Source organism: Neolamprologus brichardi, chromosome 5 (assembly GCF_056152115.1).
Source record: "Neolamprologus brichardi isolate AB-2024 chromosome 5, ASM5615211v1, whole genome shotgun sequence".
Lineage (NCBI taxonomy): Eukaryota > Metazoa > Chordata > Actinopteri > Cichliformes > Cichlidae > Neolamprologus > Neolamprologus brichardi.
Window position 1 is genome coordinate 3,102,876 of NC_142108.1, and position 17,798 is coordinate 3,120,673.

The following is a 17,798-nucleotide window of genomic DNA, read 5'->3' on the forward strand; positions in this document are numbered from 1 at the left end:
CACAGATATGTGTATGAGTGTGTGTTAAATGGCATTGCACTACTCAACAATGCAAAATGAAGGTCAGTTGTCCAAAAACCTGCTGCTGACTGCTGTGTATAACAGATCTAAGGCAGGAGAGAAGCAGTGATTAGGGACACAGCCTCACAGTTTTGGGGATGATCTGCGCCTCTCTGTTACAGGAACAGGAACGTAAAAGTTTAGCCTTTTTAGATGAAATTGACAAACATTTTTAAAGATTAAAAAAAAGCATAGTGATAATAATGATAATAGTAATAATAATAATAATAATAATAATAATAATAATGCTGCGAGAGGCTGCATCTCAGAAGAAAAACACAGCAGACATTTGGATACACAGATACGAGGTGTTCAACACGACATCCAGTAAACATGCAAAGAAGCAAACAGAGGTATAAAAAAATAGGCTTGACTGAAGTTAACCCACCATGCTGTGGAGAGGGCACTGATGGACACACGATGACAGCAGCATGGCTCAAACTAACAGTGAGATGTGGGAGGATGATGGTGAGGTTGCAGTGTTGATTAATTGTACGTTACGTTTGGGCAACAAGGCCTGTCCGACCAGAAAGCTTTTGGCTGGTGCTATATAAATCTATACACATAAAAGATTGTCGTATATATATTTATATATGGTATGTCACTATTCTGGGACGCCCTTCCACTCCATACATAGAAAGCCAGAGATGGGAGGGCCCTGTGCACAACAGAGCGGCAGATATGACAATGGATTAGTTCAGATTCAGTATATAAGGAGAATCCTGTGGAAAGGTGGGTTGCAAAGTGACTTGCAGATCTGCAACAACTGCCAATTGGATGTGTAGAAAGGCTGATAGCTCAGATCGAACATGGATCATGCAAATTTGGGGAGAAGGATTGTTGAGATAAACCTTTCATGCTAACTCTCCAACTGGTGCAAATGCAGAATAAGAGAGTGCCAAACACAATCTGTGCTTTTTGTCGTTAGCTACACTAAGCAAAGTCAGAGAGAGAGAGTTAGCACTCTCAACGCTCACTGCACAGACTCAGGGAAGGTAGCAGCAGCGTCTGCTGGCCACATGACTGAATCGCTCCCCCTGACATGTTAATACTGCTGCTGCCCTACCTGCTGTTTCAGCCTCCTGCAGGCTTTGTAGAGCTGTTTATCCTTTACTTTTAGTGCATCACATTTGTGTGCAGCGATGAGCTTAAAGACTGAACATTTCTAACATAAAGCCTGAGTTACAAACGCACACACATTTAAGTGGCAGTGTGCATATAGGATATATATTTTTTATAGCCTTTATATTATTCTTGAACCATCCTATGGCCCGAGGCAACTGTTACAGAATATGACCATTATTTTTTTAATCTCGTAAAGCACACAGTACCAAAACTGCTGAAATGCACCTTTAATCACCAAATTATTTTATCCCTCCAGTTTTATTTGTGGTGTAACTTAAATAGGATGTGTGGCAACAGTAGTAATAACCACTCTTCTCCAGCAGGTGGCAAAGCTGACATACTGAACCCCAGAGTGGCTGATCCTCAGCTGTCTGACAGGAGGAAACAGGTACTCTGCTGAACTTTTCATCAATCTGCTTTAATTCCAGTCCCTGTGGGGGCATTTTGTTTGCCATAAGTCAACATGGGGAGAAAACAAGAAGCAGAAGGGATTAAACGATAAATCTTCATAAATATAACTCCAAAGTTTTGACACAAAGCATGTGATGACATGATACGTGTAAAGGGAAATGATAAAAGCTTGCCTTTATGCGTTTGTGTAGGCGAGGTTTTACTGGAGAATAGGCTAATTTACAACGGGGTGAGTATGACGTTTACTTTTTTATTCCCCCTTTCACACACTCCCTCACCATTTCTTTAGTTCATCCTCCATTCCTCCTCTCTGACTGCCATTCATCAAAGAGCAACCCGCCCACCTCAGCTACCCTCCCCTCTCATCCTATCCCTCATCTTTAATTTTCCTTTTCCTGGGTCCTCTACCAGTTGCCTTTCTTTAGTCCGTAAGGAGCACCAGTTCCCCCTCACTCCTCTCTCCCCCATCACTTTCCTCTCCTTCGCTGTATGGCGGTCGCTCCCTCTTGCGTTCCCGCTCTCTCTCCCTAGGCAGAGAGGTGGGTGTGGTCTGTCCCTCAGCTCTGCGAGGGATGGGCGGGACTTGCGGCAGGTAATGCTCCAGTAGGGCGGGGTGAAAAGGCATGGTAGCGACAGAGACCGAGCTGCTACCCCCTGGGTACTGGCCATCGCTGTGGGGGTAATGGATCTGCTGTGGCTCCGTTTGACTGCAAAGACAGGAAGTGACACGTATAGTCAGATATTCTGATATTCATTGATTTATGTGCCAAAAGTTAATCAAAGGCTGATATTGACACAGTATCCCTTAGGAAACGGTGGTTACTGGTGTTAGCGGCAGGTCTCTAGTCCTGTGTGAATGGGGCTTGGCAATCAATTAGATAGTGATTGGCAGCAAATATTCACCAACCAGCTAAACATCAAAAAATAGAGTGTTTAATTTATTAGCTAAAGCTAGATATTTGTGCTGATCCCCCTCCAAACCAAATATGTTTAGTGTTGTTTGGCTAAGAGTTAGCTTAGCTTTGTTTTTTAGGTAGCGCTAAGCAGGCAGTATATATAAACACAGATTACAATATCATGAGAGCTGTAACACCAGAGTGTAAAATAATACGTATATTTTAAAACTGGTCTTTACATTTTCACGTCTGTGTTGTTTGTATGCGTGCGTGTGTATGTTTTGCTGCCATGGCAGCCGATCGGTTTCGACATCACAAGCGCTGATTGGGTGAAGCGTCTGTAGTCACGCTTCATGGCGGTAAGTTGTTTTTTGTAATCTATGTTTTAATAAACCACCTTTAATGGTTTAAAAAACTTTGACAAATACCAGATCGTTGTTTTGGATCATCTCCGAGTGGGCAAGGCTCCCGGAGCGCTCCCGTTCGGCCATGGCGAATACTTGTCAACAGATCCTAAACCAGCAACCGAGTCTAAGGGTAAGTGCTCGAACAAGTCTGATCCGCAGCAACTCCACCTCTCCGTTTACAGGAGTTAAGGGTTCTGTTGCTGGTATCTTGGTGCGTGACACCACAGAGCACCTTTAAAGGTCCCGTTGGAGCCCAGGCCTCAACAGGTTAGAGCTGTTTTTACGCTAAAATGGTAAAACCCAATGGCACATTAGGCCGGTGCTAATACTGTTCTCCTTCATAAGTATACGAGCCAGTCAGTCTACCAGTGTCTTCAATATGAAAGAAACAGGATTGAAGCTTTAGGCCAGTGTGACAGCCTGATATTGATGTTTTGTTTCTATAAAGAGCCTAATAGAGGCTACATGTGCTAAAGCAAAGACAAACAGGAGTGAAACAGAAAAGCACTCCAAAACAACCACTGCTAACATTTCCAGCCTCCAACTCCTCCAGCTTAACTAGAAGGAGTTAGAGGGACCAATAGAGAGGGACTCTATTCATTGTCGAGGACACAGTGAACAGCCCAGCTGCGGTTGCAGTACTCCACTTTTGTTTGTGTCTTCAAGAATAAAGGAGGATAAAAAAAAGGGGGGGGGGGGGGCTTTGAGGGCTGCAAGCATTGTCTCCAGTGTGTGGATGTGCAGCACAAACTCTTGTCAGGCGATTGAATTGTCGGTGTTCTTCTGCCAGGGACAAATTCTTTCGCAAGTTGTTTCTCAAAGCCGCTCGGACGCTACCTGTGCCCGTAGGTCCCTCTCTGTTCCTGCCGGCGGCTCTTCATCATGGCCTTGTACTCGCCCACCCGCAGCCGCCGTCCCTCCACTATGCAGGTCCGTTTGGGTCGGGGTTTGTATTTGTAATCGGGGTAGCGCTCCAGATGCTGCCTGCTCAGCCTCGCCTGCTCTTCGTAGTAAGGCTGCTTCTCCTGGTTAGACATGGCCTTCCACCGCGAGCCTACAGACAAAGACGCATCAACACAAAGGAGTGAGTTCATGTTCTCCAGCAGCAGAAGCTGTCATGGCTCGCCATGTTTCATTTCTTGTGGGGTTTTTGAAGCATTTGTCCCGTTTTATGTGCTACTCTGCCTGCATCTACATGTTGTCTTACGTTGGTAATTATCTTTCCTTGCACACCTTTTGTTATTTTACTTCCTTTTTGTCTCCCCTCCTTTGTAATCATCAGCCCTGCCCTCATTGTCCCACCTGTTCCCAATTAGATCCCTGTTTATTTATCCCGTCTCTCCTTCAGTCTTTTTGTCACTCTTTCAGTTTTTCCATCTGTTTACTCTCCTGGATTCCCGTTTCTCGATTAACCCAACCTTGGAGTTTTCTTCCCCCTCATTGTTCTCTGCTGTAAGTTTAAGTAAGCTGCTGAAAGCTTGCCCTTTTGTTTGGTATCCTGTTTGCATTGTCCTGCATTCGGATCCTCCTTTTGTTAATCCATTAACAGAATGGTTATGCAAGAGAGGAAGCTTAAAATGCTTGTCGGGCACACGTGGTTTCACTTTTGTTCTCACTCATTCAGATTTTGACAAAAAGTTTCAAGCAGATTTTATTCATTTTTTATGCACCTTTAAACGTCCATCAAAATTCACTTATCTTAGATGCTAGCTCTTTTCCTATTTGAGTCTTCCCAAGGACGCTGCTACGGTGTTAACATCAAAATATAACCAAAAAGAGGCTGCAGTAACCCTCCTTCTGGATATTAGCAAAAATATCTTTTAATTATGAGGTTTAGTTATCGGGGGTTTTACAGTCCTACCTAAAAACAGCAATTTTCTTTTTTGGTTCGTCACAGCGGGGACATTAGTGCCACTATAAAGTCTTTCTTAAGAAGAGAAAGTAAAATTGGCGAAAGATTCAGGCCGTTAATTCTGGTACCTCTGCAGTCTAATTCATCACTGGTGATGAGCCCAACACTAACATCAGACAACCAGAATGTGTCATTTTTGCCTTTATTACTTTATTCTCCCAATTATTGGCAATAAGGTGAAAAAGAAATTTACTCTAACTGACACGTTCACATTTTTGGGCCATCGCCCAAAGTAAAGGGTTAGTCTATGCTGATGACCTAGACTCAGACGTCATACACGTGTTCCTTTACATTTTGGAAAGTTTCTTTATCACTGCATTTACTGGTAAATCGCAAAGGATTAGCTCAAGACTGAAGAAAACCTAAAAAGCTGCTGATTCCAAAGAATCTCATCTTTCCTTTCTAACCCTTCTTTCACTTCATTTCTAAAAATATGCGTTTGTGTTCAGACTCGACTTAGTCATGCCCCTAATTTTTAACACTGAAAGTTCTTGTTAAAATACTCCGAGTCTCTCTTTACAGAGAACATAAATGAAATTGTAGTGAATGGAAACTGCACTGATGCTGCCCTCAAAAAGATCACACATCTAAATCTCATGATATGCAAAGCCCCGTTTCTTCGTGTTTTCTTTCCCGTTTCATTTTTTAATCACGCTCTCTCACATTCACTGATCTAAAGCGCCTTAAGGCGACTTTTGTTGTGATTTGGCGCTATACAAAATAAAATTGAATTGAATCTGACTGGTTAAAGCTAACTCATAGTACATGGTGATAGGCAGAATTACCTATTAGCTTTCCATATGGTTCTGTGCCACAAACTACCTGATGCTTGCATAAAGGTTATTCAAAAGCAAACACTTTGAAATAATTCAAGGTCAAAAAGCAGGATGTTTAGGGTTGTGGGCAAAACTATGTTTTTTGCATTGAAAGATAAGTATTAGGCAAGTAATCAGTACTGTGTATTTAAGCAAATTAGTGGTTTACATGTGTGTCTCTGTGAAAGATAGACACACAAACTCTCTACAATACAAAGGAATGTAAATGTTTGTTTGAGGGAAAGGGATTCATGCCCCCGTGTGTGTGTGTGTGTGTGTGGTTGAAGAAGCAGGTGGGTCTTTACTGCCTCACATGTGCCAGGCAGAGTCTCAGAATAGAGACATAAACCCACCCCTAACCAGTGCTGCTCTCACCCAGGATCTTGCTGATGGAGGAGTTGTGCATGTCAGGGAAAGCTTGCAGGATCCTCCTGCGCTCGTCCTTGGCCCACACCATAAAGGCATTCATGGGTCTCTTTATGTGGCCTGAGGAGGGAGGCGGCCGTGCCTCAGCGTAGCCGCCTGGGACCGAAACATTCAGGGTACCTACAGTAAATAAGGGTACAGGCTGGCTTGTAAATATGTTACAAATATATAGAGGAATAGCTATTTGTTTCTTGCTGTAAGTGGTGCATGTCTGAATATTAACCTTTTTTTCTTGCAACACTAAAATTGGTGAAAGTTTCTCTTCACCCTCAAACATCCAATTTCATATGATTCACATTCTCCATCCTGACGTTTAAACCAAAGACAGGAGTTACTAAGCTTTACAAAGATAAGGTTATTACTTTGATGAAGCTAAATCTGAAGGTTGGATATTGTATTTTCATCTTTAAATGTCTGTGCCATATTCTGATGGCACATTAATAAAGCACGTTTGGAAGAAAACATTTCTGCTAACCGTGCTATTTCCCAGAAACAAACAACATTAAACAGGCTCTCCTGATTTAGCCAAGTGGTTGCTTTACCAAGATCAACATCTGAGTGACAGTAATGCCTTTGATTAGCATTTTTCCTATATGGAAGTAAGCTAATATTAGCTTGCATACGTGAGCTTTCCTGGTTGCTGCTAGGCAATGCAGATGAGCATTTAGCTAGCTAGATTTTGACAGTGGTGCTTAGGGGAGCGATAAAACAGGTAATTTAATGGGCAGTATTGCAGACTATTAGCTTGGACAAAAGGGAGCCAGAATGGCTGGTATATAATGATGTGCTACGTGACCGCTAGCGACACAGCTATGTTAGCATAATATAAACAAGCTAACTTTTTTTCCACTCGATAAAAGTTAACGTGAGTGTTCTCATGTACTGCTGCATGGGCTGGGCTGTAGTTACATCCTAAGGTTTTAAAAACTGAGCTTAAATAAATGATTAGCGGTAATAAAAGCTAATAAAAGGGAGGTCAACAGTGATCACTGACTGTTTTAGGAATTTTTTGAGATTAAATATAAGAAAATACAAAACATTAAACATGTTAACAACAGAAAAGCCATATTAAACGCAGACTACTTTATTCCCGGAAGCAGGATTCGTCACGTCATCACTTAATGACCGGATAGGCATATGCCTAACATGTGGAAGGTTCCTGATTAGAGTTCAGAAGGAGACATTAATCTTTTAGAGTTTGCGTCAGGGGTTACATTGGTGCAAAAATCTGCCAAATCTAATATCTCTTGTGGTGACTCCTTGCAAATAAGCACAAGGTGCCTTGAGATGTTTTGGTGCTATGTAAAAAACCTGAATTGACTTCAAAAAACGTCTTCAGTGTTCACTTTGTGGCTTCTCTAGCTTTCTCATGCCTGCTAGCAATCTGTTAAATGGTAAATGGACTACTACTACTACTACTACTACTACTACTTCTCTACTACTCTACTTAAGCACTCAAACCACTTTATACAACATACCTCATTCACACATTCATACACATTTATTTCTATGCTTTTTCAACTTAAACACTTTCTATGTAGCATTCACACACTTTCACACGCTGATGAACGCATCAAAAAGCAACTTAGGGTCCAGTGTCTTGCAGACTGGAGCAAAACTCCAACTTTCTGATTAGCAAATGACCTATTTTACCGTCCGAGCTAAAGCCACCCCAATCTAATCTAGGTCAATCTAAACAGGTTATACTGCATGCTACTTCCATGGAGAAAAAAAAATGCTAATTTTAATAAAATTATATGATTCAATCAATTAAAATAAACTATTTGAATATAATGATAAAGATAAATGGATGGGTACCATAATAATAGGATAAGCTATCAGCGCAGCCTAACAAATGTTGGTCTCATTACAACAACAACTTGGCAAAACACAGATAGGCATTAAACAGGCTTTTTCAGGGATGCCTACCCTCAGAATCACTGCTGAGGTGGTCCTCAGTGGACGGCAGGCCATGTCTGTCCTCACCTCTCTCACTCTGAGACATCCTCTCATTGCGAGGAGAAACCTTAAAATCCTGCAAGACATTAAAAGAACAAAGACATATGAACTCAGAAATGGTCTAAAGTCACACAAATATTCACACACCAGCACAAAGAGACGATTTAAATTTGCACTGCAGTTAAAAAAAAAAGGTGACCTAATGTCGAAGAGGAGTGTTCATGGCGCACGTGTTACACTGGAGTGCTATTTAAGGTAAAGACATGGCACGCTCGCCATATCAGCTGCTGCTTAAATGCAGAGCTGTAAATGCAAAGACAGGAAATGACAACGCTATGGAGGAGGAAGAATGGTGTTTATTGTTGGAGGGAGGAAAGGTAAAGAAGACAAGGCAGGGACGGGAATGTGGCAACTCTGAATTTGCAAAACTACCACACCATCAGCGTATTATCTGTCGACCATTCCCCGTGCTGTAAAACGCTATTCATCCACATGCAGCGGTGTGAAGCGCAATACCAAAATAGGTCAGTCAACAGTATTGGTGTTAACACAGCCGCCAAGGCGAGATGGAGCAGGATAATGGAGGAGAGGAGGAGGAGGAGGAGAAGGAGGAGAGCCACAGATTACAGTATTACTGTGGACAAAGAGACAGGGCAGGTGGCTCAGTCAATGCCACACTGAGGCCTTTGTGGTATTGTAAGGCTGCAACAGCTGTTGCTTAGGACGAAGCAGAGACCAAAGCCACCTTAAAGAACAAAAACGTAAGAACCCAATAGAAGACCATTTTCACAAGAAGCAAAACAAAATAAACAGCAGGTTCTCGAACAAAATATGCAATTTTGAGATAGTCTAGTAGCACTTACAAACAGCAGTTTGCTCAGCTGACTTACTAAGCTGTAATAATGTGCTTCTGCATGTGGGTGCGGATCTGTTGGATACTCAGGAGGAGCGCAGCACCATGTAACCCTAAACCAACCTCTAAATGTCGACCAGAGAAAGAGCAATACACCGTTTACATCAGGAGTCCATAGATTTATTTTAATACAGCTAACGTAAACTGAGTGGTGTGATTAAGCACACAAACACAGTCAGTTCTGTACAACATTATGTGAAGCTGTGCTGGTTTAATTTCATAGATTTTAAATAAAAGATGGACGTCGGGTTGTGGAACTGGATAAATATATCAGCTACTTGTAACGAACAAAGAGAGGGACACACAGGTCTAAAGACCGATTGGCAACCTCCTGGCAACTTCCAGCAGCCAGTGGTTATGAGGTGATCGCCAACCTGCCTCGACTCAGGCCTTAGGCAGGTGTCTGCCTTCTTAAAAAACTTCTCTCAATAATAAATAATTAATGAACTTGTAATTTACAAAATAAACATCTAATAAATAAAACTAGGGTCTGAAATCACAAATTCTGAAGGAAAATATTTCCTAACGCTTCAGTCTGACTGGCTTATAAGTGTGGATTAAAAAGAATATATATATATCCAATATATGCTAACCTTTCAGCAACATTCGCATTCAGAAGTTGGTGGAGACATACAGAACTAAAAGATAGCTAATATTTAGATTTCTATGACTATGACTATGGTTCTGTGGCAACACTGGAAAAAAACAACACTATGACAAAAGAATATGTGGAAGGATATCACCAAAGCAACATGAATCTGCGACATGTTTTTACTGCCCCCGTGTGGCCAGAACGGGGGCAGGTCTATGATCTTGACCAGCGGTTCCCAACCTTTTTTGCGCCATGGACCGGTTTATGTCCTGCAATATTTTCACGCACCGGCCTTTAAGGTATTGCGGATAAATACAACAAAATAAAACCAGTACCAGTACAAAAAAAGACGATTTATTCATAACACATGGGGAAAAACCGAGGGAGTTAACGATAAAAACAATTAAAAAAAACAACAAAAAACGATAAAAACCCTGAAAACCATAAATTTCACACCCGAGCCTCAACCCGGGCCCGGTACCAAACGACTCACGGACCGGTCCATGGCCCGGGGACCGCTGATCTAGACTTCACAAAAGCAACCCACCTATAGGAAAACACTGGGATGGAAGGACTTTTGTAGCTAGCTAGCAGAGACAAATTTAAAAAATAATATTGAGTTGGCTGCCCAGTAAATTCATATGGTCTCGGACAGACGAAAAAATGAAAACAAATTGCAAAATATACTTGGGTGGCCTTCAGGATACCTGGGTGGGCCCTAAGTAAAGTCTATGTGTGGGAAACACAGTAAAGTGATGTGAAGAATTCTTGAGGTAAGAGACTGAGATAATGCTACGACACAAAACACGTATTAAGTTTCTTTGTGTGTGTTTTGTGCATTTGTAGGCTATGTGCCACAGTGTTACTAGAGATAGCCTACAGTGAAACCTAACCTAAAAATGGCACAGTATGTACAATGGCAATTTCCAGAACGAAGTCCGTGTCTTAACCCTTTAAGACCTACCATAGAACCACGTCCGCCAGAGCTTATATTATATTTTCACATGCTGTAGAGCCATTTTTGGGAGCATTTCAAGTTGATATACATCAATACAACCATTATAGCCCAAATTTTAATAATATGTCTGCATTAAGATAGTAGTAATTACATAAATTAATAAACTACAAAAAAATTGAAAATCTTTTTTGCTTTTTTAACATATATTTCTAGTTAGAGAAAATTAAGAGGCTTATCCCTCAAAACTGTAAATACAAAAAAGTTGCACAAAATAGTTTCCCACCACAGGAAATTTATTTTGAGTGTCTTCATAGTTTTATTTTTGAAATACACCAATTTTTATATAATGCAGGAAAAACGAAAATAAATATTATAGTGCGAATTTGCCAAAAAAACAGCATGTGCATCAAAATAAACTATTTCCAGCAGTGCAATATGAGTCCTAAGCATCCCAGAAATGACACAGAAAGTCATAAAGTCAAAGATAACTTTTAAAAACACCAGTATAGGCTCATGAGGCCCTGATGGTAAAAAACTACATTTCCGCAAAATGCCGTCACTTCCGGTTTCGGGCAGGACATGGCGGACATGTGATAGTTCGCGCTGATGGACGTAGGAAGTGTTATGAACAGCTGATTGGTTCGGCAAAGCGTGTTTCTGGAATATTGTGTTTTTGTTGCTACAAGTGCTTTTTATGCAGTTTTTGCAAAAATATACGTGGAAGGAAACTGACCTAGGACAAGCTGATGGCATAAGATGTAAGTACAACTCCTCCGGTTTCATATGCAAAAAAAATTATTGCGCTAGCTTATGTGGTTGCAGTGCTACCCGGATTTTTAAAAAGTTACGCAAAACAGAGCGTGCCAGCTCCGACCGGCTTTAAATGGTTAAAGTGGCTCGAACACACCGCTCTAACTGGAGTTTAAACATTAGCTCACCACCTTTCCGCCAACTTCTCTCTCCCGGTCCCTCTCCCGCCCTGCACTGCCGTGGCTCCTCAGGAGCTGCTGGGCATCGTGGATAGCCTGGGTGACCACGTCGCCGTCTCCCAGGAAACCTGCAGACAAAAACAAAGCACGAAGAGGAGAGCACAAAATGAGGACCAAGATAATTATGATGATGAAGGAAAAGAAAATGAGACAGAGGAAGGTAAAGTGTCCGTTCTCATCAGAAGACCTCCTCTACATCACGGATCTTATGAACAGTCCCCTACAGATGATGATTAGTTTCATATCCTGCTGCTGGAAATGACAGAAAGTTGAAGAATGCAATCATTCTCTTGTGGAAAAAGACGACTGCACAAAGTTTTAATTCATTTCAGCCACTTGCTCACTATTTACTGTATTTTATACAAAATAGAGAATAGCTGTTTATGAGTATCTGAGCGTCTTTTATTAATGCTTAGTTTGTCGTACTAAAGTCAAAAAGGTTATGTTGTGCACAGTCTCCTTAAATCAACAGTGAATAGATCTACAGGAAATATGATGTGCTGCAGGTTAATGTCAAATGCTTTAATGCTTTACCATGCAAAGCAGTGTGACTGTGTGCAACTCACTGAGCGCAGATCGTGGTGGACTGTGGGAGATCTCTCTCTGGAGATCTCTGGGTCTGTATGCGCCCTGCAGCGCCAGTGATCCCAGCTCCAGGCTCTGTGGACTGGGTGTCTTCCCCAGCTCCAAACCCTTGGGCTTGGAGGTCAGGTTCAAGGGCTGACTTGATTCCTAAACACACAGCAAGAGCAGATGAGCAGGGGTGGGGCTACTTCGACATATTCAGGTGTAACCGCAAAGGCCAAGGGTGTGCGTGTATTCCAGCTATGCACGGCACATTTGGCATGTCGGAGCAGATCTGTCACACCTTTGTAGTATTTTTTTTTGTCTTTTGTCTTCAAGTTATCCTCCTCCTCTCTTCCCTTTTGTTTGTTTAAGCTATGTTGATCTATCCCTGCTTGAGAACCTGCCGTGCAAACACAAGTCGCACTACATTTACACACACACACACACACACAAGCACACACGCACGTCGAGAAAACACACACCTATGGCCACACACATTAAACCTTCAACAGAGGGTGTGGTGTATTCCTAAAGCTTTTCAGCCTCCCAAATACCAGAAAAGGATATTATTTGTTCGCTCCAGAGGACTTCACTTTCTTTAAGCTTCCTAAAACCACACACATGCAGAAGGTACGCACACCATACAGCAAGCAAACACAGCCATAATTCCCTGACTTCTCAGTAATGTGCTCATATAAAGAAGTGAGTTGGACAAGGTATGCACGATAAAGTGATACTGTACCTGTCGGAGGGAACCACTGCTTCTCTTCACGGGGGTGGGGTGAGTGTTTGACAGTAGCTGCATGGAGTAGTCCATAGCTGTGAAAGGTTAAAATTAAAAATAAATAAATGACCATTCTTAATGCATCGATTTAAGGGTTAAGAACGAACAGCAGTTTTAGACAGAACCAAGTTTAAAAGTAAAACTATTAGCATTACTATTATCATTAGCCTGTTAAAATTGTTTAGTTACCATCCTAACGGACCAAGCAACATGCTAGCATTTTATGGGTAAAATTAGCTTCACTGTAAAGCCTGCTGCAGACACCGACAGCTGGAGCCACAACAGCCAAGCAGCGTTCCATGGCTGGGACTCATGCTCAGCTGGTGTATTGCACTGTAAAGGCTTAGTGGTAAAATCCATGCAGTCATCAAAACATATGCACGGACCCTCGCCCTTGATGACCAAATTTATGTCACGTGGACCCATCGGACCCAAGCGGACCACAGCAGACGTGGAGAGTATACTCAGAGCTTAAGAAAAAAGGACATTAGCCTAATTTTGTTCAGCTCAGACACATGATCAATAGCCAGTGTTGGGGAGTAACGGAATACATGTACCGCCGTTACATATTTAAAATACAAAATATGAGTAACTGTATTCTGTTACAGTTACCGTTTAAAAAGGTGGTATTTAGAATACAGTTACTTTGTTGAAATAAATGGATTACACGGCGGTACTTCCTTGTTTCATATTGTGGCGGGTCAGGACTGTTTGGGTTTTGTTTGACAGCTACGTTCTGTTGTTCCAGGCGGCAGCGTTACGGTTGCCATGGTTACAGGGTAACGCTCTCTCTGCGTGTTTCCTGGGTGAGAGAGGCCTTTTTGTTGTTTTTGTGCTAAGCTAATAGGCAGAATGCTACAGGTATAGCTCTAAAGAATGTAGCATCATGGGCAGTGTAGTCCGTGCTGCAGGGAGAATGGACTACCATACCCGTTATGTGTCTGTGAGCGAGGGAGGGAGAAAAAGGAAAAGTACGAGCTGTCATCGAGCAAAAACGGGAGCTGGAAGCATGTAAATATAATAATAACCACTGCAGCCAAGAAGAGAGCCTGACGAGCCCAGTAGTAAGTAAGCTATTAAGACTCGACTGTACACCGTGTTCGTGTTTTCCTCCAAAAACAATAAGTTCTGTTGGAGCAGCCTTTCAACGCCTCTCTCTGTCTCTCGCTAGCAAAGTTGACCCAGACAACAAAGTAAAGCTAGTTTTCGGCTACGAGCCCGACACGAACCCGCCGTATTAGTCAGAGGTCCCTTTACTACGGTTCGGAGCCGCGGACCTTCAGTAACAGTAATAAATCACAGCAATAGTACATTCATGTAGTTGTAAACAGCATGATAATATATTAAGTAATCCAAAGTATTCAGAATACGTTACTCTCATTGAGTAACGTAACGGAATACGTTACAGAATACATTTTGGGGCATGTATTCTGTATTCTGTAATGGAATACATTTTAAAAGTAACCTTCCCAACACTGTCAATAGAGTACTTGTAAAAACAAAAATGTTATGTGGCCTTTTTATGTAGCGCAGGTGTTTATTTCAGCTATTCACCTCCATTAACTTGCACTCACTGAGGACTATCTAGGCTGAAATGCAAAAACTCTAATCTGGCCCAGTGGACGGCTTTTGAAAGTGTGAAGGAAGACATAGACTCTGGGCTTTTAACTGTATTTTCATAAGTTTTACAGCTTTTCCTATTGAAAAAACCCACCCATCCCAACACTGCCATACACGCCACACCAAAGTAATTAAAGTGGTTTCTTTGTCTTTGTTGGACATCCCTGTCCTACAGCCTTACATTCATTTTAGCATTTAAATGTTCACTTCCAGCATCATTAGCCATGAATCCACCATAATACGAAGGCAGTTTGTTTATACAGAATATCGAGTGCAGAGGATAAGGCAATATCACCTCTCCAATGGCAATAGTTTGAGATTTGCCAAGATAAATTTGTGATATAGTATTTATTCAGCTAAGGTTGAATAATAACGTGAGTAAGTGATACAGTCATTCTGAGACAGTAGATGTTTTGTTGCAGTTTGAGAATTAACATAATTCGCGCATGGCCAAGTGGGAGTTGCAGGGAATGTCCCCAAAATACAATGTCCAGTTGATACGTGAGGCTATATGCAAATGTCCAAACAAATAAAAGATCTGAACAAAATGAAAGCAAAAGGCTCAAAGTTTCACTCCATGCATATTGTTTTTAAAAACGCTCTGGTTACTGCTGACCTCTTCTACACAGCCCAGCACTCCGACACATTTTACATTCATGTGTCAAAACATTCAGAGCTGCTCACGCACACGTGCGCTTCTCGATATAATGGCTATCCTTAAATTCCGCCTACACTGTTTTAAAGACTGGCCTTGTGTCTTTAAGTTTGAAAAGACCCACAAGCACAGCTTTTAAGGCTGGTGAAAGCAAGCTTCTACAAAGCTGTGGCGTTCGAAGCCGTGGCCTCTATAGCCTGCTAACTGTACAAGCATACGTGTTTGAAAGGTACATTCAAGCACACTGTTGCACTGGAGTCTCATGGATGCCTTTCTAGTTCTGGGTTGAAGTACATAAACATACTTAAGCTTTTCTTTAAAACACTCAGGGATGGCAACAGGAGCTGTACTGATGGAGATATCTTTTCAGCACAAAGTTTCTGGCCTTCAAAGCTTGCAGTCATTGGTAAGTAGAGTGTTCATTCTTCCCACACAACAGGGTGCATAAGAAAAGGCGTTGAATGAATTGACAAAACACAGTGTTCACTAAAGCAAGGGAATCTTTGGAGGATTATTAGCAGGTCACAGCAGTATTTGAAGAAGAATGTAGTATACAGCATGACCTTATTGAGCCCTCCTAAAATACTTTGATTTGCTGGGAGCTTCTCTGACTAAAATGGACCATCAGTGTCAGTGTTTTGTTTATTACTCAGTAAAAGTAACGTATTACACATGATTCATTACTTTTTTTAAAAGTAATAAAGTAATGCATTACTCTGTGGAGGCAGAATGCCCTTCACACAGGTCAGTCCAGAGGTTGTTAAAGGACACATCTCTGAAAGTTACTTTATATGGTTGCAAACATGTTTAACCCTTTAAGACCTACCATAGAACCACGTCCGCCAGAGGTTATATTATATTTTTACATGCTGTTGTGCCATTTTTGAGAGCATTTCAAGTTGCTATACATCAATACAACCATTACAGCCTAGATTTTCATAATATGTATGCATTAAGTGCATAGAAATTTACATAAATTGCAAAAAAGTGCAATAAACTACAAAAAAATTGAAAATCGTTTTTGTTTTTTTAACATATATTTCTAGTTGGAGAGATTTAAGAGGCTTATCCCTCAAAACTGTAAATACAAAAAAGTTGCACAAAATAGTTTCCCACCACAGGAAATTTATTTTGAGTGTCTTCATAGTTTTATTTTTGAAATACACCAATTTTTATACACTGCAGGAAAAACGAAAATGAATATTATAATGCAAATTTGGAAAAAAGCAGCATATGCATCAAAATAAACTATTTCCAGCAGTGCAATATGAGTTCTAAGCATCACAGAAACGACACAGAAAGTCATAAAGTCAAACATAACTTTTAAAAACACCAGTATAGGCTCGTGAGGCCCTGATGGTAAAAAACTACATTTCCGCAAAATGACGTCACTTCCGGTTTTGGGCAGGACATGGCGGACATGCGATAGTTCATGCTGATGGACGTAGGAAGTGTTATGAACAGCTGATCGGATCGGCAAAGCGTGTTTCTGGAATATTATGTTTTTGTTGCTGCAAGTGCTTTTTATGCAGTTTTTGCAAAGCTATATGTGGAAGGAAACTGTGACCGAGGACAAGCTGATGTAAGTACAACTCCTCCGGTTTCATATGCAAAAAACATTATTGCGCTAGCTTACGTGGTTGCAGAGCTACCGGGATTTAAAAATAGTTACGCAAAACGGAGCGTGCCCGCTCTGACCGGTTTTAAAGGGTTAAATATGAGTGATGGATTAAAGATTACATAATGTTAGAAAGAATATTACCTTGTTGTTGCCGTCATAACTTTCCAGTGTTTCAAAAGCCTGCCTGCCATTGCTAGAAATGTCTGCAGTGTTTGCCTGATATTCCTTAAAATTACGGATACATTCATCAGAGCGGTGTTCCTAGATCCCACAGCCTGAGTCAACAACCCTGCCCCAACAAAGCAGCTCCGAGCTTTCTTTTAATGCTGCACTGTTGTCAGCCTGCATATGAAAAAATAAACAATAATAAAACTGAAACCTTTCCACTTGATTACTCACTCGGCTTGCAGGGGATGGGTTGCAGCGGCAAGGTCATCTGGGGGTCAGAGTTGACCTGGAGGGGTTGGGTGGTGGGGTGGAAAGCTGGAATCATCACATAGGGCATGTTCACCTGCTGGGACAGAGCAGGACACGTGCATGTTACAGACAAGCCCCATCCGTCTCACACATTCATTTATTGCTCCTTGAAGTGATTCCCATGATGCATTGAGTTTTTCCTTTCCAGTCACCTCTCTGCATTGAATCATATCTGTTATTAATCTCTGTCTCTCTTCCACAGCATGTCTTTATCCTGTCTTCCTTCTCTCACCCCAACCGGTCACAGCAGATGGCCGCCCCTCCCTGAGCCTGGTTCTCCCGGAGGTTTCTTCCTGTTAAAAGGGAGTTTTTCCTTCCCACTGTCACCAAAGTGCTTGCTCATAGGGGGTCATATGATTGTTGGGTTTTTCTCTGTATCTATGAAGCGCCTTGAGGCAACTTTTGTTGTGATTTGGCGCTATATAAATAAAATTGAATTGAATTGAATTGAATTCAGGAAGATGTGCGAAAGGTCGTGAGAGGAGCTGACCTGGATCTGCTGCTGAAGCAGGTTGATCTTGTGCTGCTGCTGGATCAGCTGCTGCTGCTGCTTGGCGATCTGAGACACAGAAAAACGAGACACACAACAAGTGAGCGCTGGCCTGTATAAA

At 41.7% G+C, this 17,798-nt stretch overlaps 1 protein-coding gene across 3 annotated transcripts in view; it reads right to left on the reverse strand.

The window, feature by feature from the left end:
* Nucleotides 1-1,946: 1,946 nt before the first annotated feature.
* sox13 (SRY-box transcription factor 13) overlaps nt 1,947-17,798 on the reverse strand; it is a 49,274-nt gene continuing 33,422 nt past the window's right edge. The window contains exons 6-14 of one of the 3 annotated variants that reach the window (XM_087840496.1): nt 17,678-17,746; nt 17,110-17,221; nt 12,773-12,849; nt 12,030-12,195; nt 11,413-11,531; nt 7,982-8,087; nt 6,002-6,172; nt 3,737-3,953; nt 1,947-2,303 (exon numbers count right to left, since the gene is read on the reverse strand). In XM_087840496.1, coding sequence (XP_087696622.1) covers nt 2,018-2,303; nt 3,737-3,953; nt 6,002-6,172; nt 7,982-8,087; nt 11,413-11,531; nt 12,030-12,195; nt 12,773-12,849; nt 17,110-17,221; nt 17,678-17,746 — 1,323 coding nt within the window. In that variant the 3' untranslated portion in view covers nt 1,947-2,017. Of the gene's footprint in view, nt 2,304-3,736; nt 3,954-6,001; nt 6,173-7,981; nt 8,088-11,412; nt 11,532-12,029; nt 12,196-12,772; nt 12,850-17,109; nt 17,225-17,677; nt 17,747-17,798 lie in introns of all 3 variants that reach the window. The other 2 variants (XM_087840497.1, XM_087840495.1) reach the window with 2 other exon arrangements.